The sequence below is a fragment of the Macaca thibetana genome, chromosome X (assembly GCF_024542745.1).
Source record: "Macaca thibetana thibetana isolate TM-01 chromosome X, ASM2454274v1, whole genome shotgun sequence".
NCBI lineage: Eukaryota > Metazoa > Chordata > Mammalia > Primates > Cercopithecidae > Macaca > Macaca thibetana.
In genome coordinates this window covers 2,299,394-2,321,516 of record NC_065598.1, presented here as the reverse complement: position 1 = coordinate 2,321,516, position 22,123 = coordinate 2,299,394, and the positions used below count along the sequence as shown (strand labels likewise).

General features: G+C 45.8%; 1 protein-coding gene across 12 annotated transcripts in view; it reads right to left on the bottom strand.

Moving 5' to 3' along the window:
• The window catches only part of LOC126946412 (glycogenin-2), a 53,625-nt gene extending 32,101 nt beyond the window's left edge, over positions 1-21,524 (bottom strand). For 6 of the 12 annotated variants that reach the window (XR_007722655.1, XR_007722656.1, XM_050776663.1 and 3 more), the window contains exons 1-4: positions 21,469-21,498; positions 20,245-20,383; positions 6,508-6,600; positions 6,243-6,384 (exon numbers count right to left, since the gene is read on the bottom strand). Coding sequence is in view for 10 of the 12 variants with exons in the window: in XM_050776663.1 (XP_050632620.1) it covers positions 6,243-6,384; positions 6,508-6,600; positions 20,245-20,251 (242 nt within the window). In the remaining 2 variants the exon portion in view is untranslated. The other 6 variants (XM_050776659.1, XM_050776657.1, XM_050776658.1 and 3 more) reach the window with 6 other exon arrangements.
• Between the last annotated feature and the right edge of the window lie 599 nt (positions 21,525-22,123).

The window sequence follows — 22,123 nt, the reverse complement described above, 5'->3', positions numbered from 1 at the left end:
AAATGTATCCATTTATTTTCAACATTTTGTTTGTTTTTAATTAAGCTGCCTCCTGCACTACTATATGTCTGGATTTTATGTTTATTTTCCCATTCAGAAAGTCTACCTTTTTTAAAAGGAACTTTAATCCATTCATGTTTATTATGATCACTGTTATATTTGGATTGAGTCCTGCAGTTTCGTTTCATATTATTTTCCCTTTTTTACATATATCAGACTTTTCTACTTCTTCAGTGTAATTCTTTCCCACCCACCTCTGATTGCATGAATCAGGTTTTCTTCAATCCATGCATTTCCCATTAAGGCTCTGAAACTTGTACAAATCTTTTCTAGTTTTCTGGTGGTAACCACCCTTCAACTGTCAGCACACATATTTAAGCTTATATTTTCTATGACATATAAAGGTAGTCATTACCTATGTCTTCTTCCCAGAAGAAACAAAAACATGAACATATGCTCATTCTCTCCTTCTGCTCTGCTCTTTCAATTACCTCCCATGTGAAATGTTAATTTCAGATTATTTTCACAACTATGCACTAACACATTCAGACTTAACTCTGTTTTATACATTTATGTATTCAGCACTGCTTCCTGTGTGCTCTCTTCTATTTTTTTATTATTATTATTATTATTATTATTATTATTATTATTTTGAGATAGGGTCTTGCTCTGTCACCCAGGCTGGAGTGCAGTAGTGTAATCACAGCTCACTGCAGCTTCAGTCTCCTGGGCTCAAGTGATCCTCCCACCTCAGCCTCCTGAGTAGCTGGGACTTCAGGCATGCGCCACTGCACTCAGCAATTTAAAATAATTTTTCAGTAGAGATGAGACCTCACTATGTTGTCCAGGTTGGTCTTGAACTCTTGGACTCAAGCGATCCTCCCACCTCAGCCTCTCAAAATGCTGTGGTTACAGGCATGAGCCACTGTGCTTGGCTACTCTCGCCTTTCTTGGATTACATTCCATTTTGCTGGAGTCAATCAACTAACTTTTTCCTCAAAGGTCTTTGAGGGATAACATTTTTAACGTTTGCAAATTTGAAAAGTCTTTGTTTTGCTTTCAAATTACAGTACTAAAGCTGAATACAGAACTTTCATTTCAAAGTTATCTTGCACCAGAATTTTGAGCCATCAATTATCTCAACCAAATTGATACAGAAAGGCATTTAGGATTTTTCTTCATTTTTGCTGTTCTGAAATTTTACCACTTTGTGTCTACATTTGAGCTTTCTTCATCCACTCTGCTCAATAACCGGAACACTCTCAATCTAAACTTTTTCTCAGAGCTGAAATATAATAGGAGTTACTTCTCTCCCTTCCTCCCTCCCTTCCTTCCTTCCTTCCTTCTTTCCTTCCTTCCTTTCTTTCCTTCCTTCCTTTCTCTTTCTTTCTTTCTCTCTCTCTCTCTTTCTCTCTTTCTTTCTTTCCTCTCCTATTTGACAGATATTGAAGCTCTCGGACCTTTTCTATCGTTTAGCATTTCTCTTGGACTCGACATTTATTTGTAAGATTTCACTGCTCTGTATTCAAGGTAACTATTTCTCTGAAAAAGTACCCTTCCTTCAGCAAATCTCCCTCTGCTTTTGACCCGGTTATTTATGGAATTTATGGCATCTTCGCCGCAGTTGCATAAAGATCCGGGCCATGGGGAGGGCAAGAGAAACAGCACTCCACCTCGCTACAAATGGCACTGCCATTTATGTCCTTACATCCTTTTGTTCGGCTCTGTTCATTTTCCTAAAATAAACTCCTGGAAGCCGAATTATGTTTCATGAATACCATTAGTTTAAAGCTATAAACGCAGGCTCCTGGCATGATTTCCCTACAAGATCACTCCACAACACGCTTGTACCACACAGCCTGGGTGAGGGACGATCTCCCACCACCCACACTCCTGGTCATTTATGGTCATTGCTCACTGCTCATCTTCTAGTGCCCTGAGCACCGCCGAGCGCCATCCCTCAGTTCTCCCCATGACTATGAAATATATAATAAAAGGGCCTACAAAACCTCAACCCAACCTGCAGCACTGAACCTTCCCACGATTTCTGCCATGTTGCTTCTGAATATTTTAAAGTTCCTCTTGAGTAGACCTTAAGTCTACCTTGATACAGGTAGGCAATAAGTAATAATGACATGATGGAAGATGTAGTATCCATCCCCTCAAGCATGTATACTTTGTGTTACAAGCAATTCAATTATACTCTTTAACAGCATTTTTCTATCCCCCTGCCCCCGCCGGCTTTTAGAATAAAACAGGGAACCCACTGGATGTGCTATATACCTTTCCACTCACTGGTGCATTCATTTTTGAACCTTAATATAGTCAGGCTTTTTTTTCTTTCCTTCTTTTTTGACAGAGTCTCGCTGCCACCAGGCTGGAGTGCAGTGGCACGATCTGGGCTCACTGCAACCTCCGCCTCCCAGGTTCAAGCAATTCTCCTGCCTCAGCCTTCCGAGTAGCTGGAATTACAGGCACCACCACGCCCAGCTAATGTTTTTTGTATTTTTAGTAAAGACGGGGTTTCACCATATTGGTCAGGCTGGTCTCGAACTCCTGACCTCAAGTGATCTGCCCACCTCGGCCTCCCAAAGTGCTGGGATTTGAGGTGTGAGGCACCACACCCAGCCGGTTGTTCATGATAATACCTATTTTTGTATTTGTCTGTCTATCTTTGCTTCTGGCGTGCTAGAGATGAGCCAGTGCAAACCCCTCAAGTGTTTTAAGAGTTCTTCGTATGTGATGGACAGTAAGAACCCCTCCGTTATAATATTGTCAATGTGTCCCTCAGGTTGTTTTAATCTTCCACTTTAACACATAGTATCTCTGACACAGCAACTCTGGTGTCCTCTTCCATCTTGTGTAATTTACAACAGCATTTCCAGCTTTCAGATGAATGAGACATCCACCTGCATCAATATGTGGAGATATTTTTAGTTGTCACAACTGCCAACTTCTGTCGGCATCTGGTGGGCGGAGCCCAGGGGCACTGCTCAACACCCTACAGTGCACAGGACGCCCCACCACATGGAACCCTCCAGTCCCAGATAGCAGCAGTACTGAGAAACTTCCATCTATTTTCTTATAAGATTTCTCTATGTTTTAAATGTTTACCTCTATATTTATAATCTATGTGGATTTTTTTTTTTTTTTTTGACAGAGTCTTGCTCTGTCACCCAGGCTGGAACACAGTGGCGCCATCTCGGCTTATTGCAACCTTAACCTCCCGGACTCACATGATTCTCCTGTCTCAGCCTCCCAAGTAGCTGGGATTACAGATGCCTGTCACCACACCCAGCTAATTTTTTCTTTTCTTTTTTTTTTTTTTTTGGTATTTTTAGTAGAGATGGGGCTTCACCATGTTGACCAGGCTGGTCTCGAACTCCTGACCTCAAGTGATCCACCTGCTTCAGCCTCCCAAAGGGTTGGGATGACAGGCATGAGCCACCGTGGCCAGCCTGGAATTCATTTTGTTATATGCTTAGCTTTTATTTTAAAAGGATCTTATCATTGATTTTCTCTAACATATTAATGTGATGAATGACATTAACAGATTTTAAAATAATAACCTATCTTTGCTTTCTTAGGGCAAGCACTATTTATTTCTTTACTACAGGGCTAGAGTTGCCTTATTAACATCCTGCATTTGAGGGCTTTCTCAATTCATATGTAAACACAATCAAGCCTATAAATCAAGTTTGGGTGTCAAGATTATAACAGTTTCTTAAAATAAGTGAACATATTCATCTTTTGCTAGGTTCGGTGATAGCTTATGTAGCAGGGAAATTAATTCATCATGAGCAATTTAACAGAACTTCCCTTAATATTGCCCAAACCAGGGCCTTTCTACAAGATAAGCCTTTGGTAACATTTTCAGTTTTTCTCATAGTTATTGTCAAACAGAAGGTTTCTATTCCTCCTGATGACAACAACCAACATCTTACTGATTCCCTGAGAAGGATCAAGCCCTTCTTCAATACTCCCAACGTTATTACCATAAGGGTTCTATATTGTATTCGATATTAAAACTGCCTCCAAATGACTTCTTTCTAATTTCAATTTTGCACATTTATGTTTTCTCAAATAAAAGATTCATTTTTATTTGTTATTTTTATTTTTAGAGAGAAGAGCTCACTCTGTTGCCCAGTCTGGAGTGCAGTGGTGCAATCACGGCTCACTACAGCCTCGAACCTCTAGGCTCAAACAATCCTCCCACCTCAGCTTCCTGAGTAGCTGGGACTACAGGTGCGCACCACCACACCTGGCTAACTCTTTTTATTTTCTGTAGAGATAGAGTCTTGCTATGTTGCCCAGACTGTCTCAAACTCCTGGCCTCAGGCAATCCTTCCACCTTGGCCTCCCTGAAGATTTGTTAATCTAATCCCTGAATTTGTTTCTTGTTCCCAATGATTAGTTTTATCGTTTTATCTTTATGAATTTTTTAATGCTGTTTGCTTTTTTTAATTATTATTTTAAAAATATTTGGGGCTGGGCACGGTGAGTCACATCTGTAATCCCAGCACTTTGGGAGGCCGAGGCGGGTGGATCACTTGAGGTCAGGAGTTTGAGACCAGCCTGGTCAATGTGGTGAAACCTTGTGTCTACTAAAAATACAAAAATTAGCCAGGCGTGATGTTGGATGCCTGTAATCCCAGCTACTCAGAACACTGAGGTTGGAGAATCACTGGAACCTGGGAGGTGGAGGTTGCACTGAGCCAAGATCGCACCATTGCACTCCCACCTGGACGACAGAGTGAGACTCTGTCTCAAAAAATTTAAATAAATAAATAAATAAATAAATAAATTTATATATATATACACACACACACACACATATGTATGTATATATTTTACATTTAAATCAGTGAAATTATCCAGTTCATATGTATATATGAAATATATATATTTGAAATTATCCAGTTCAAATATATATGTATATATATATTTTTAAATTTAAATCAGCGATGAGATTATCCAGTTCAAATATATTTATATGTATATACATATATATTTGAACATGTATACATACATGTATATGCATGCACGTATAAATATATACATGTATATATACATACATACACGTGTATGTATATGCATATACACATGTATGCATATAAACATATATACACACACGTATGTATATAAACATATATCTATTTGAAGTGGCTAATGTCTTCACTGATTTGAATTTTCTTTCTTGTACCACTGTAGTTGCTCTCTTTGCTTTGTATAGGAAGCACTCACATTGCAGTGATTTTCTGAAATAGTACATAATTCAAGCTTTCATTTGTACCTGGATTGAGTTATTTAGGAGAGTACTCCTAGTTTAAAACGTCTGAGGACACATTGGTTGGTTTTTTCTTTGTTTGTTCTCTTTTTAGTTTAGCTATTAATGTCTGGATTTATTATTTCATTGTCAAAGAATATGACATTCAATTCCTGCTACATCTGCCATATTAAATGCCTCCTCGTCCCATTCATATAAAATCAGTTTTTCTAAGTGGTCCATGGCTGATGAAAGAAAAAGATTATTGCTTACATAATGTATGACATTTAAGAGAAGCCTTATGCTTTATTCATTAGAGGCATTTATTTACGTATTTTCTTTATTTGAGAATTAAAGACAAAGGGAATTATAAAAGGAAATTATAAAAAAAAGACTCCTTGGCCAGGTGCTGTGGCTCATGCCTGTAATCCCAGCACTTTGGGAGGCCAAGCCAGGTGGACTGAGTGAGTCCACGAGTTCAAGATCAGCGAGGCAACGTGGAAAAACTGTGTCTCTACCAAAAATACAAAAAATAAAAATAAAAATAGCCGAGCATGGGGGCACATACTTGTGGTCCCAGCTACTTAGAAGGCTGAGGAGGGAAGATCGCTTGAGCCCGGGAGGGAGAGGTTGCGGTGAGCCGAGATGGTACCACTGCACTCCAGCCTGGGTGACAGAGCGAGACCCTGTCTCAAAAACAAATAAACAAATTGAGTTTTCAATTTCCATGATTGGGAGAATGAACTGTAACCAAACCCAGCATTGTTTTTTAAAGTATTGTGAAGCCGATCACACACCTATTTTCACATGATTCAAAGGTTCGTTACAAATGTCAGATGCCCATCATGATTGCCGGCCATCCAGGCCTGTGAAGAAGGGCGGTTAGTCGTCAGAATAACTCCTAGGACCTCTGGGGGGGAGGTGACCCTCCTTCTATAGGACCCAGCTGGGCACAAGCCGCATCTCTGAGCCTTACCTGAGCAGGCTGGACACCTGAGGAGTGATCAACACCACCAGCTTCCTCGTCAGCCTGTGTCTCCTCAGTGACTGCCCCAGGACCAGGGCGCCCTGGCAGTAGATGTCATTGGTGGCCAGTGTGACAAAAGCCTGATCAGTCACTGTGAAAATCAACAAAAAACACCAGAGTTACACTCCTGAGGGACAGCAGGGGTGATGGGGCCATAGTCACCTCCTCTCCTCTCCCACGAATCATGGCTTGAGCCAGACGTGATGGCTCACACCTGTCATCCCGGCAGTTTGGGAGGCTGAGGCCGGTGAATTGCTCGACCTCAGGAGTTCGAGACCAGCCTGGGCAACATGGTGAAACTCTGTCTCTGTGAAAAATACAAAAATTAGCTGGACGTGGTGGCATTCCTGTAGTTACAGCTACTCGGGAGGCTGAGGTGGGAGGATACTTGAGCCTGGGAGTTTGAGGCTGCAGTGAGCCATGATTGCACCACTGTACTCCAGCCTGGGTGACAGAGTGAGACCCTGTCTCAAAAAAAAAAAAAAAAGAAAATCAGGATTTGCAGTGAATATTCAGTATTCTAATTCACATACATGCTTCCTTTCATTCTAAACAAAACAAACCACAGGAGGAGTAGGAAGGACAAAGTCAACCCAACTGCTATGCCCATTTCCTGACGCTGCAATGCCATGGAAACTCATAGCTACTATCCCTTATTTTATGTTGTGTTTGACTCTTGAAAACTCACCCAAAGTGTTTAGATCTTAGGTGAAAACAAAAGGTAAAAAGTGGAAGTGATGGTTTGATGACCTGAGTTACAGCAAAGATGTAAAATCCAACTCACTCAAAAGAACTGTGCTCTAGGCTAGGTGCAGTGGCTCATGCCTGTAATCCCAGTGCTAGGGCCAAAGAAGGGGGATCATTTGAGCCCGGGAGTTTGAAACCAGCCTGGGAAACACAGCAAGACCTCATCTCTACTGAAAAAAAAAAAAAAAATTAGCCAGGCGAGGTGGTGCACGCCTGTAGTCCTAGCTACTTGGGAGGCTGAGGCAGGAGGATTGCTTGAGTACAGGAGGTCAAGGCTGCAAAGAGCCATGATCACACCACTGAACTCCAACCTGGACAACAGAGTGAGTCCCTGTCAAAAAAAAAAAAAAAAGAAAGAAAGAAAGAAGGAAAGGAAAGAGAAAGGAAAGAGAAAGGAAAGAGGAAAGAGAAAGGAAAGAGAAAGGAAAGAGAAAGGAAAGAGAAAGGAAAGAGAAAGGAAAGAGAAAGGAAAGAGAAAGGAAAGAGAAAGGAAAGAGAAAGGAAAGAGAAAGGAAAGAGAAAGGAAAGGAAAGGAAAGGAAAGGAAAGGAAAGGAAAGGAAAGGATCGTGCTTCATAAAGCAGCACCCAAACATGTTATTTAAATTCTGGACAGACCATTTCTTACAAAGACTTCAAGTTCAACTCAGGGATGTATGAGGCGGTAGAGACAACAAAAGGAAAAGTATGTTGTTCACTTGGCAGAATGTGCTCAGTTTCCTAATGCCTCAATATGAGAGGACGGAACTCTCACAGCAGGTATAATTTATGACAGTTTTAAGTCTCTGTGGGCAAGACTGATGTGAACTTTGGTAATGACTTTTAAACCACTTCATTCTTGGGCACGCAGGCCCCTGTTGCCAGGGGAAAGACAACAGTCAGGAGGGCAGCCAGCAACGCCGAGAAGTCCCATGCAGTGTGCAGCCCAGTGTACTGTCTATGGAAATTAAAATGCTCAGCACGTAGGCAACCATGGCGCCTTCCCCAGAAGCAGCACTCCAAGCAAAGTCAACCCACAATTCGCACTAAATATAACAAACACAAGTGTCCCAGACGTGTGGCCCAGGGCTGCCTCCTTGACCTTTACATTCCAATGGGGTAAATTCCAAAATGCGCCTGTTACAGCTGCTTCTGTTGACTCCTCCTCCCCACCCTTGCACGAAGAAAGAGCGAGAATTCCTGGCATCTCCATTGGGAGTGAGAATTACAGACAGCAAACTTTACAACTTAATTCTGTATAACAAAAGATACCTGTCATCAGTCCATGTCTATCCATCTATCCATCATCCATCCATCCATCCATCCACCCATCTGTCCATCCATCCATTCATCTATTTATCTATCATCTGTCTATCCATCCATCCATCATCTATCTATCATTGGATAATATCTATATTATCTATCTACCTATCTATCATCTATCTATCCATCCATTCATCTATCCATCTACCTATCATCTACCAATTATCTGCACATCTATTATTTATTATCTATCTTACTATAATCTATTTCTAGCTACCCATCCATCCATCTATCTGTCATATATCCATCCATTATCTATGTGTCTATCTATCTATCCTTATGTATCTATCATCTATATATCCATCCATCTATAATCTATCTATCCATCTATCCATCCATCCATCCATCCATCCATCCATCATCTACCATTTCTCTGTACATCTATTTATTATCTATCTTACTATAATCTATCTATCCACCCTTCCATCTATCTATCTATCTCTATCATCTATTCATCTATCTATCTATCCTTCCATCCATCCATCTATCATCTCTCTATCCATCTACCTATCATCTATCCATCCATCCATCCATCCACCTATCTACCAATCCTCTTCACATCTATTATTTATTATCTATCTTACTACCATGTATCTCTATTATCTATCTAGCTAATTCATCTATCTCTATCATCTATTTGTCATATATCATCTATATCTATTTATCTATCATCTATATATCTATCATCTGTCTATCATCCATCTATCTGTCTCCATCATCTCTCTACCTATCATCTTTCTATTATCCATCCGTCTATCCATACCTATCATCTACCTATCATGTATGTGTCCTCTCTGTATCTACTTATTTATATCTATCAATCTTTCAATCATCTACCTGTCTAGCTACAGTCTATAGATTATAAATTATCTCTACCACATTATCTATAATCTATAGTTTTCTTAGTTACTAGCTTTAAAATAATAATGGTGATTACTACTCCTTTAGACATTTCCAAAGGCCTGAGCTCTGATCAAAATTACTTCCCAAGAACAGGCGTAGCGGTCATGGACCTGTTCAGCTGTCTGTAAGGCTCTTTTGTCTCTAAGCAGAGGAGAGAGATGGGAGAGGAAGCAGGCATTCTGGACTGGCATCTGCAAAGCCCAGAGCTGGCCAAGGTAAAGGGGACTGTGTGAGCTTCACCCACAGACCTCGAAAATCATACAATGCCCAAAACAGAGCCAGAGATCCAATCCCCTACCCCGTCCTCACCCCAAGATATGGGGTTTCTCTGATCCATATCTTGAAAGAGTGTGGAGGCAGAAAGAATTACCAAGTAGAACCCCCAGTGTTGAGCCCTAAGTGTGAACATAATTTCTAAGCAGCATAATGAGTATCCCCACACCTAAACATACGACCTGTTTAGAGCTTCACCTTTCCATGCAAACTCTCAAAAAATTAATGGGACTCGCATTTAGTCCATGCGCAATGTTGTGCAACCACTACCTCCAGGCAATCCGAGGACATTTTCATCACTCCAAAAGGAGGCCCTGTACCCATTACACAGTCACTCCCCATTCCCTCTTCCCAGCCCTGGCAACCATGAGTCTGCTTTCTATCTCTATCTTCCTATTTGGGATATTTCCTATAAATGGAATCAAACACTATGTAACCTTTTGAAAATGGAATAATTTTATATTTCCTTTTTATTTATCACGGTAAATTTCACATGACATAAAATTCGCGGTTGTAAAGAACACAATTCATCACAATGTTGTACACCCACCACCTCTATCTAATCTCAAAAGAGACCCCGCACTCATTAAGGAGTATCTCCCCATTCTCCCTTCCCTAGCTCTTGACAACCACCAATTCACTTTTTATCTCTGTAGATTTGCCTGTTCTGCATATTTCATGTAAACGGAATCAAGCACCATATGGCCTTTTGTGTCTGACTTCTTTCCATCAGCATGATGTTTTCAAGGTCCATCCGTTTTCATCAATTCAACCACATAATTAAAAGTGTAAACCGGGAATCTTCCAAGCAAAGACGGTGGATGGGGAGCTCCTAGTTTCTCTTTCCTTCCTTCTGAGATAAAAGGAGAACAAACTAAAAAGTGTGCTAAGGAAGGCAAGTATGAACCCCAAACCAACAAGCAGACAGGAGAAAACTGTCAGCCAATAAGAGAAACTGGAGAAGTCACTGAAATTCTGCAGAATTCTCAGAAGCCAAATATACCCATCACCAGGGGCAAAATCAGATAATAGGATCTACTCTAAAGGAAACAAGAAGCCCAAGAAAAAAATAAGTACCACCACACAGAAGCGGAATTCCTAACCTCTCACATAACCTTGACAAATTCAGACAAGTTGGCAACCCTTGCAAGTGGGCACAGCTCAACTGACATTCCTCATTTTTATACATGTAGATATAATTACCAGGTGTTTGAAAAACACCTTCACCACAAAAGACAGAACTGAAAAGTTATGGGGTAGAGTGGGAAGAACCCCAGAAATACCAGACAGTTCATGGAATAGAAATTCAAGGAACAGACAGGCAGACATAAAAATTCTGACTGTGCTAATTAATCTTTCAAAAGATTAGGGGGAGAGGGATACATCTATAAACCAAGAATCAAATGCTATAGAAAAGATCACTGCGGCCGGGCATGGTGGCTCATGCCTGTAATCCTAGCACTTTGGGAGGCTGAGGCGGGTGGATCACAAGGTCAGGAGTTTGAGACCAGCCTGACCAACATGGTGAAATCCTGTCTCTACTAAAAACACAAAAATTAGCCAGGCATGGTGGCGGGCACCTGTAATCCCAGCTACTCAGGAGGCTGAGGCAGGAGAATCTCTTGAACCCAGGAGGCGGAGCTTGCAGTGAGCCGAGATCACGCCACTGCACTCCAGCCTGGGAGACAGAGCAAGACTCTGTCTCAAAAAAAAAAGATCACTTCAAGGATAAGAAATAGTTATTAGAAGTTAAAAATGTGATCTGCGGCCGGGCGTGGTGGCTCAAGCCTGTAATCCCAGCACTTTGGGAGGCCGAGACGGGCGGATCACGAGGTCAGGAGATCGAGACCATCCTGGCGAACACGGTGAAACCCCGTCTCTACTAAAAAAATACAAAAAACTAGCCGGGCGAGGTGGCGGGCGCCTGTAGTCCCAGCTACACAGGAGGCTGAGGCAGGAGAATGGCGTAAACCCGGGAGGCGGAGCTTGCAGTGAGCTGAGATCCGGCCACTGTGCTCCAGCCCCGGCGACAGAGCGAGACTCCGTCTCAAAAAAAAAAAAAAAATGTGATCTGCTGAAATGAAAACAGAATAACAGAAGGTTTGGAAAATGTCATTGAGGAAATCTCAGAAAGTAGAATAAAGAGACAAATGGAAAATTTCAGAAAGCTAGAAGCCTACAGGACTGATTCAAAAGGTTCACCAACATGAATTTCAGATTAAGAGAAGAGAAAAAAAATAGAGAGAAGAAAAGATTTCAAAGAAATTAAACAGGAAATGTTCTCAATAGCAGAAAGTCTTCAGATTTAAAAAGCCCAGAGAGTACGCAGCAAAAGAGAAAGAAAAAGAAAAAAGAAAGAAAGAGAGAAAGGAAGGGAGGGAGGGAGGGAGGGAGGGAGGAAGGAAGGAAGGAAGGAAGGAAGGAAGGAAGGAAGGAAGGAAGGGAGGGAGGGAGGGAGGGAGGGAGGGAGGGAAGGAGGGGAGAGGGAGAGAGAGTGAGAAAGAAAGAAAATCAGCAGTCCTTATCCTGACAATATGTTTCTAAAATTTAAAAGCACCAAGGATAAGGAGAGCATCATGAAAATGCCAAGAAAATGAAAGTAAAATAAAAATATAGGTCAATCCTATGAAGGATGAGGCTGAGACTTCTTATCGTGAATAGTGGACACTAAAACAAAGCACCATATCTAACCTCTGAGTACAATGGTCCTCAACCTAAAATTGTATACCCAGACCAAATAGCTAAATTTCTATACCCAGGCCAATTAGCACATCTGCTGCACAGTTATCTACCATGTACCATTTCTCAGGCAGGTATTTGAGTATGCGTTTCATACTAAGAATGGATTTGTATTCATTTAATTTAAAAATATATTTTTTGCACATGCCTGTAGTCCCAGCTACTTGGGAAGCTGAGACGGCAGGATTGTTTGACCCAGAAGTTGGAGGCTGCGGTGAGATATAATTGTGCCACTGCACTCCAGCTTGGGTGACAGAGCAGAGCCCTGTCTTTGAAAATAAAATGTGTGTGTATGTGTGTGTGGGTATGTGTGGGTGGGTGTGTATTTAATTGCAAAGCAGATGGTAAAGTAAAAAATAAGATAAATCAAATCATATATATTATGAAAAGAATCATCAGCAAAATAATGTCAAACTGAAAACAAAGTGCCATTTACAATTTTTGGCCTTTCATTGGCGATATTAAGATTTCTTTGTAATCTTCAATGTATAGATTATTGAAATCCGAGGAACCATGTTTAAGGACCATGTGAATTAAAGAACAGAAAGGAAAAGGAGTGCATCATTAGGAACTACAATGACAAAGGTAAGAGAACTCCCGGGAGGGGCTGTTGTTTTGAGATTTCCTCCTGAGCTGACTGTTCTGTCCATCTTCGAGATGCTTAGAGGGATTGGTTCCCCTCTGAACTTCACCACCGAATCTGAGAATGAGGGCTAAATTACACTCCAAAGGCCAGGCTTTGGGATTTTCCTCCAGAAACAGATGACTGAGGTTAGACCTTGCTATTTAGATGCTTGGTCCTGCAAGAACGAGCTTTGCAGAGTATTTGCCGTGCCAACTCCCATACCCCAGTAAGGAAGAGTCCAGTGTCTCCAATCCCACGTACTGACCTGTGCTCTTAAGGAGTGGAGAGGAAGAACAGAGAATGTATAAAATGAAACTTGGCATCGTCTGACCTGGGTCATGAGCTCCACCAGGTAGATTCAGATCCCTATTGCCCACGTCCTAGGTCTCCCCAAGAGCCCCAGAAGCCTCGTCTGTGCAGGGCATTTATGACATGAATTCTGTGGTAAGGAGAAGTCCACTTGCCTCCAATCCCACATTCTACTCTTGCATAATTAACCTGAGATCTTAACAGAGAGGCACAACAGAAAGTGTTGGGATTCTTGGTTATGTTGTGCTGGTGGTGCTTTTTGAGACAAGATCTCCCTCTGTTGCCCAGGCTGGAGTGCAGTGGTATGATTTCAGCTCACTGCAGCCTCGACTTCCTGGGAGCAAGCAATCCTCCCACCTCAGCCTCCTGAGTAGCTGGGACCACAAGTGCACACCACTACATCCAGCTATTTTTTATATTTTTTGTAGAGACAGGTTATGTTGCCCAGGCTGGTCTCGAACTCCTGGGCTCAGGCGATCTAACCACCTCAGCCTCCCAAAGTGCTGGGTGTGCCTCTGTGCTTGGCCTTTTCTTTTTTTTTTTTTTTTTTTTTTTTTTTGACAGGATCTTGCTCTATCTGTCACCCAGGCTGGAGTGCAGCAGCAGCATCACAGCTCACTAAAGCCTGGAACTCCTGGGCTCAAGCAATCCTCCTACCTCGGCCTCCTGAGTAGCTGGGGCTACAGATGCTCACCACCACACCTGGTTAATTTATTTTTAATTTTTCTGTAGAGATGGGGTCTCTTGCTCTGTCACCCAGGCTGGTCTCAAACTCCTGGCCTCAAGCAATCCTCCTGTCCTGGCCTCCCAAAGTGCCAGGATTACAGGTGTGAGCCAGCCACCATACCAGACTAGAAAACATTTAAAATGGGTCTCTATATCAACCACCCTGAGCCACAACTTCCCTCCTTTGCATTCTCTGCTCCACCCTGTACATTCTGGTCCCTGTTATCTGTCTCCTCTGCCCTTAAAAACCACATTTTCTACCCCCAACACACAGTGAAAGTCATCAGCTGCCCTGGAAGCCAACCCAACACCAACGGTTTTCTCATTGTCTGCAAATGTAAGCCAGGCCCAGACTGCTGGTCATCGCATCCCCCACACTCAGTCCCCACGTCCAGCTCAACCCCTCTGGGTCTTCAAGCACATTCTATGATATGTGCTACTACCATGGGGCTACTACCACTCCCTTAACTCGCCTGGAACTCGCTTTCCTTCCAGGCGCACGGTGGCCGTGGGAAAGACCACTCATCCCTCGGAGATCTTCCTGCAAACTCTGCTCCCCAAGATGACCCTTCTCATCACAGTCCCTCACCTCCCATGACACACGACCCTTCGTCTCTTGTGCCATCTGACCTGCTGTGCTCATTTTGCTTACTGGTGGGCTCATCGCTGACTCCTTTCCCTAGCAAACCCACGAATGAGTTTCCTGGGGCTGCTGTGAGAAAGTACCACACACTGGGAGACTTGAAGAACATATATTTCCTCTCTTACAGCTCTGGAGGCCAGGATTCTAAAATCAAACTCCAGAGAAGGCTCCTTCCTGCCTCTTCTAGCTCCTGGTGGCTCCAGATGTCCCTGGGCTTGTGGCCACACCACTCCAACCTCTGCCTCCATCTCCACATGACCTCCTCTGTGTCCGTGTCTCCTCTATCTCTCAGAAGGACACCTGTCATTGAATTTAGGGCCCACCCAAATATTCCAGGATAATCTCATCTTGAGATGCTTAACTAATTACATCCACAAAGACCCTATTTCCAAATAAGGTCTGTAAATCTAAACTAAAATTCTAGGCCTCACAACTACCTAAATGGCCAAGGGCATTCCAAAGTTAACCTGAAAAACGAGTTCAGGCCATAACGAGGAGAGAGTCAGACGTGCCTCATCATACCCTCCTCCATTTTGGAGTTCAGGAAAAGCTGACAACCATAAACATCAACACAGACCTCAAGTCTGATAAGAAACGTTTACAATCTATTCTCTCTGAAGCCTGCTACCTGGAGCTTCATCTGCGTGATAAAACCTTGGTCTCCACAACCTCTTATCATAACCCAGACATTCTCTTCTACTGATAATAACTCTCTCGACTAATCAGAACATTTAAAAATCTACCTATGACCTGGCACCACCCCCTGCAATCCCCTTGCTTCAAGTAGTCCCACCCTTTCAGATCAAAGCAATGTATATCTTACATGTATTGACTGATGTCTCATGTCTCTCTGAAATGTGTGAAAGCAAGCTGTACCCCGACCACCTTTGGCCCATGTTGTCAGGACCTCCTGAGGCTGTGTCATGGGCATGTCCTTAACCTTGGCAAAATAAACTTTCTTAATTGATCGAGACCTGTCTCAGATACTTTTGGGTTCACAGGTCCCATTCACAGCTTCTGGGGGGACATGAGTTTTATGGGGGACATTGCTTACCCCAGTCCACAGTACTGTGCCATAAGCTGCCCACACAAGGGCAACTGCTTAGAGAAAGAGTGAAGGATTGAAGCTGGAGGCAGAAGACAAAGAAGGTGAAGGGGCAGAAGATGTCTATGTGGACCTAATGACCTGCTCTCAGTGCATTACACGTTCATTGTGGATTCACTTCCCAGGCAATTCCTATGCATGAGAATCTGTTGGATGCTGGGCCCAGCAGCTGACAAGGTACAAGCTCTGTCTTCAGACACCCACGGCTCCATGAGACACATCAGCCCTAAGAAATGGGTGTTTCAATACCACAAGGGAAGCCCTATGGCTGGCAGCAGTTTTTCAAAGGGCACCATCTAAGCTCAGGGATAAATGACCAGGAAGAACTTATCCATCAAGAAATCAATGGATCAATAAACAAGAATGTATATGGCTCCCATCCATCCAGGAGTGTCTAGATGGGGCATGCCTATGCACTGTCATTAATTCCCTTTCCAACACAGAAATGTGCTTCCAAAACAAGTAAACCTGGGCTTCATCAATCAATTAAATGTCTGAGATCACCTCTGACTCCAACACCCACAAAAGCCCTCAAAATAGCTACTGTCTCCTGCCTCCAATAGGAGACTGAATTAAAAATAATAAGGCGAAGAAGAAAACGGCAGAAAAAGTCCATGAGCCAAGGCCAGAGGTGGAGATGATAGGTTGCCTGCTGCATTCCTGGAGTACGAATCCTCACAGCATAGCAACAGCAGCTGGAGAACAAGGATCCACAGAAAGAGAAGAGGTCAGAGGGCCCAAATCACAAGGTCATATGCAGCCTCTTCTATTATCCTGAGGCTTATGAGGAGCTATCTGAGGGTTCCAAGACCTGTAAGAAGGTCTCCTCTCCATGGCCAGGGAGGGCCCTCTGGCTGTCTAGAGAAAAAGATGATGCAAGTGAATTGGCCCAAAGCAAGGTGCCGAAGACAACACAGAGAAATGGCGAAGTGACCAGTGATTGATCGCCACCTGTGCTGGTTTTATAGTTCTTCATGAGGGCATCAGTGACAACTAAGAGAATTGGCAAAGTGATCAATGACTGATAACCACATGCACTGGTTTTTACTCCTTCATGAGGATCTCAGTGACAACTAAAAGAAATGACAGAGTGATCAATGATTGATAACCGTGTGCGCTGCCTTTTTATCTGTTCATCAGGACGTGAGTGACAACTAAGCGAACTGGCAAAGTAATCAATGATTGAGAACCATGTGCGCTGGTTTTTTATCTCTTCATGAGGATCTCAGCGACAACTAAGAGAAATGGCAGAGTGATCATTGATTGATAACCACGTGCGCTGGCTTTATAGCTCTTCATGGGGACCTCAGGGAAAACATTACGATTAATGAGTATTATAGACAGATGATAACCCATCCTGAAACGCCTAGGATGAAACCCTAACCCACAGGACCTCTGAATGTGTCTGTATTTGAAGATGGGGTCTTTAAAGAGGTGATTACGGTAAAATGAGGTCACTAGGGTGGGCCCTGATCCAGTAGCACTGCTGGCCTCATAACAAGAGGAGATGAGGATACAGACACACACAGAGGGATGACCTTGTGAGGATATAGAGAAAGACAACATCTACAAGCCAAGGAGAGAGGCGCCAGGAGGAACCAGCCCTGCCCACGCCCTGATCCCAGATTTCCAGCCTCCAGGACGGTGGGAGAGTAAATGTCTGTTGTTTAAGCCGCCCAGTCTGTGGGACTTTGTTATGGCAACCCCAGCAGAAAAACACAGTATTATTCAAATATATGAGTTATCCTATTATGGGCTGAATTGTGCACCTCCAAAATTCATATATGAATGTCATAACCTCCAGGACCTCGGAATGTGACTGTATTTGGAGATGGGGTCTTCAAAGAAGAGATTAAGACAAAATTAGGTCGCTAGGGTGGGCGCTGATCCAATAGGATTGGTGTCCTTATAAGAAGAGGAGATTAGGCCAAGCACAGTGGCTCACGCCTGTAATCCAAGCACTTTGGGAGGCCAAAGTAGGTGGATCACCTGAGGTAGGAGTTCGAAACCAGCCTGACCAACATGGAGAAAACCCATCTGTACTAAAAATACAAAAATGAACCGGGCATGGTGGTGGGCGCCTGTAATCCCAGCTACTTGGGAGGCTAAGGCAGGAGAATCGCTTGAACCCAAGAGGCAGAAGTTGCAGTGAGCCAAGATTGTACCATTGCACTCCAGCCTGGGCAACAAGAGCAAAACTCCATCTCAAAAAAAAAAGAGATTAGGACACAGACACATACAGAGGGAAGATCCTGTGAGGACCAAGCCCAGGAGAGAGGCCTCAGGAGGAACCAGCCCTGCCCACACCTACCTTGATCTCAAACCCAAAAGAGAATGCAGACAGGGCCACATTTAGAGTGAGAGTCTTATGGAACTACTGGATACCCTGTTTCTCTCTTTGGTTTAGAGTGGTGGGAATTCTGACCACAGTCACACAATGACAAGACAACACCAGTTGGCACAAGAGCTCTCTCCAGCAACAAGGAATCCGAGACTCAGACTTTTGCTTTGGAGCAAAAATGTGCACCTCCTGAAGGTTAGCCGCTTCCCATCCAGGACACTGTAAAACCCATCTAAAGTGCAAAGACAGACCAGCGGATTGAAATAGAACAGAAGATGAAACATTGATTGACAGGTGCTTAGCTTCCACATCGCCTTGCCTTGAAGAAACAACTGGTGATCAAGTCCTGGTGCGGCGCCAGAGAACATCCACAATTATCCAATGCTACTGCATTCAAAGAGGGAGTCTCCACTCCACGTGCCTCTGCGGCGGACACTTTCAGCAACAGCACGGAGGGGAAAAACAGCAAGAAAACCTGTCACTGCACTACAGCCCACAAAAAGGAGACACTGTCACAAAATCAGGTCCAGCCTGGAGATTGTAGTGGCTGAGAATTTTATGAATCTGTGACAACAGTTTCTTTCTACCCCTTGCTTGCCCCCCTCCACTCAAGGAATCTTCTGATCACCCCTCAAAATAACCTTAGCAGCTTCCTTCTCAGCCCTTTTCTACTCAAAGGTGGTTTTTGTTTTCTGCAAAGAGTCGAGTCTTCTCTTCTGGCACGAGGCTGACCAAGATGTATGCGAATGTCTGTCTTGAATGCTGCTATTATACAGACCCTAGCAGGCTTGGGGAAACGTGTGGCTTTCACTTCAGAGAGCTCCAAACGCGTCCCGAGAACAGAGAATCTTTTCTACCATTCCTTGGAACGGACGCTTCCAGTACACCTCGTGAAAACATCCTTAAGATTCCTGCCCCGACAATTTTCCTCTCTAAGTCCAGAGTGGGAAAAAACAGGATAAAAGCATCTCTGTGATTTACCAAATCTCTCCTCTGAATAAAAAAGTAATCTGTTTTGTTTGTGTGTTTTAAATTGCACTCATGGCCAGGCGCAGTGGCTCGTGCCTGTAAACCCAGCACTTTGAGAGGCTAAAGGAGGAGGACTGCTTGAGCCTAGAAGTTCAAGACCAGCCTGGGCAACATAGCAAGACCCTGTCTCTACAAAATTTTAAAAAGTATACATTTTAAAAAAAATACATAAAATGCACTCATGAATGATCCAGTGTGATCTGGTACAAGAAGGAGGTGTCTTGATGATTTAATGATAAAAAATAGAAGCAGTATCTTTCTTATGGGATGAGGTTACACCTTATGTTCACATATCTAGGCCTCTTAAGTCAACTGGTCTATCTGATGTCCACAAAACCCAAGGGCTGGGAGATGGGGCTCACCGGTCCTTGGGGGGCAGGCCTTTCCTGCCATTCCTGCCAGCCAGCCCTTTGCCTGCAGGAGGATTAACCTGGATTCTTATTTTGTTGTTGTTGTTGTTTTTTAGACACGGGGTCCCACTCTGTCACCCAGGCTGGAGTGCAGTGGTGCAATCATAGCTCACTGCCACCTGGAACTCCTGGGCTCAGGACCCTCCCACCTCAGCTTCCCTAGTAGCTGGGACTACAGGCAGTTGCCTCAACGCCCAGCTAAATTTTAAATTTTTTTTCCTAGAGATGTGGTCTCCCTATGTTGCCCAGGATGGTCTCCAACTCCTGGCCTCAAGCAGTCCTCCTGCCTCAGCTTCCCAAAGTGCTGCGATTACAGGCCTGAGCCACCAAGCTGGGCCATCCCTGCATCTGTACTGGAAACAGAAATTAAACCGGTGGTCTGAACTCTCAGAACTCAAGGCAGCCTCTTCCCAGAGCTTTAGGGCCGTTTCAGGAGAACAGACTTCTTCCCATCGGCCTTCCAGGCAGTGACAGTCTCAGGCAGTTCAATGCTATTCCCAAGAAACAAGCCCATTGAAACTTTCAGGACTGCATTTTACAAAAGGAAACTGGTGAAATCCCAAGGCCCCCTTCACTTACTGTAAATCACCCCCTCCCAGCAGCTGAGGCTGATGTCTCCAGCAGCCTCGGACTGGCCATTCCCTCCAGCCCCAGAGAGAGACCTGGGCGAGGCAGTGAGGGGGAGACTCGGAGTTTGGGGCAATCCTGCGGTCAACGTGGGGTTCTCCCCAGTGCAGACCAATCTCTCTCCCAAGCCAGTAAGAATAGGCAGGCTGAACTGAAGGAGCCTGAGCTACTCACCCGACATGGTCCGCGGCGCAGCGCGCAGAGGGCGCGGACCGGCAGAACTGCGCCCGGGAGCAGTGGGTGGACTTCCTCGCCACGAACGAACTCTCGGAGCAGAGGCGCCGTCTCCAGGAATCCGCGTCGATTTCCAGGCCTGGGGGCGACAGCGTGGCAGTCTCGACACCCTCAGCTGCAGGCCCCGCCGGTGTCACCCCCGGCCTCCTACCCACTCCATGTCACCTGCGCCCCACGGGGCCCCGGCCTCCCACGATGCCCCCGCGACCCCCACGCCCCGCACTTCCTCCTTGGCGCTCCAGGTGAGTTTCCTGCCCTCTGGTCAAGGGCCCCTTGACCCCCTGTCCTCCTCGCAGTCACCTGCGACCCCGCTGCCTCTTAACACCCATGCGCCCAGCAACGACACCGTCCCTGGGACACCACCCGACCTCAGCGGTGTCAGCAGCTGCCCGCCGCCCCACGCACCTGCTTGGAGTTCTGGGCACCCTCATCCCCCACTCCAGCTGGCGCCCCCTGGTCACCCCTCTCCACTCCCCGGCCCACCCCTGCGCTCCCGGACCCTAGTATCTGCACCTCTTCCGAGCTTGGGCTGCCTCTGCCCGCGCACCCTGGCCAGGTGCCCCCTCACCCGTCACCCCAGTGCCGCCCCCGCCCACCCCTGCGCCTCTCGCCGCTGCTCCTCCCCGTCCCGGCCTGCAGCCCATCCTCCCCAAGCGCCCCCGAGGCCCCTCCACGCCCTGCACCTCTCCCTTACCGCGCGCTCCCGCAGCCTCTGCCTTGGGTCCGCGTCCCCCACCCCAAGCCTCCCAGCCCTAAGCCCCCGCCCCCGTCTGTCCTCCATACTGGGGCAGCCTCCCGTCTCCCCACGCCCCGCCGCGCCCTGGACGGCCTGTATTCCCCAGTACTCGGTGCCCCGGCTCGGCGCACTCACCCCTAAATGCCCCTGGCCTACCCCCGCGCCCCGCACCCCTCCCCTCCTTCGCGCTTGGCCAACCTCTGACCTCCAGCCCCCCGCGCCCCTCGCCCCTCCTCTGCACTCCAGGCCGGCGCCCCTCCCCCAGCCCCCAGCCCCGGCCTCTGGGTTCCGCCCCCGCCCCACTGTACACCACCCACCCGCCAGACCTCCTAGGCGTTCGGGCAGTCTCTGCGCTCCCCGGCCCCCCGCCGCGCCCGGGCCTCCTCCACTGCCCACGGTCCCCTTCACCCCACTACAGCCCGTCGCACCTCTTCCGCGCTCTGCCTGCCTCGGCCCAGGGCCGGCGCTGGAGGCCCCGAGGGCAGCGATTGGCCTCTGTCCCGAAGCCCGGCCCCGCCTCCGCCCAGCCCCCGCGGGCGCGGGTCCTCTCCTCCGCCCTGCAGCCCCTGCCGGCAAGCCCGCGCGCCGCCTGGTGCCCAGCCCCGGCTGCCGGGGAGAGAGACCCGGGAACTGCCAGGGGCTGTGATCCACGCCCGCGCCCCGCCTCTCGCCCGCCGCGGCCCCCTCGGCAGTCGGCGGTTTCTAGGTTTGGACATTTAACCTTTAATCAGCCGGCCCCAAAGTAAATGTTTACGATGACTTAAGGCCCCGGGCCCAAGGCCAGCGCGCAGCCAGAGTGGAGGCCGCTCTGGAAGCCTCCCAGAGGGAGAAGGCAGGGCTCATACGCGATCTTGTTGAATGCATAAAAAATGCACGTGCGCATACTTGCACGCATAAATGAATGAATGAATGAGTGCACGAAAGAGAGAATAAATGAGTGTTTCAGATCTCAGCTGTTGAATGCATAGCGAGCGAGTGACTGGCTGTACGCATGTCGTGAGTGCATGTATGCGTGAGTGCATGTATGCGTGAGTACATGTGAGGCGTGAATGAACAAACAACTACTCATGAATGAGCGTGCCA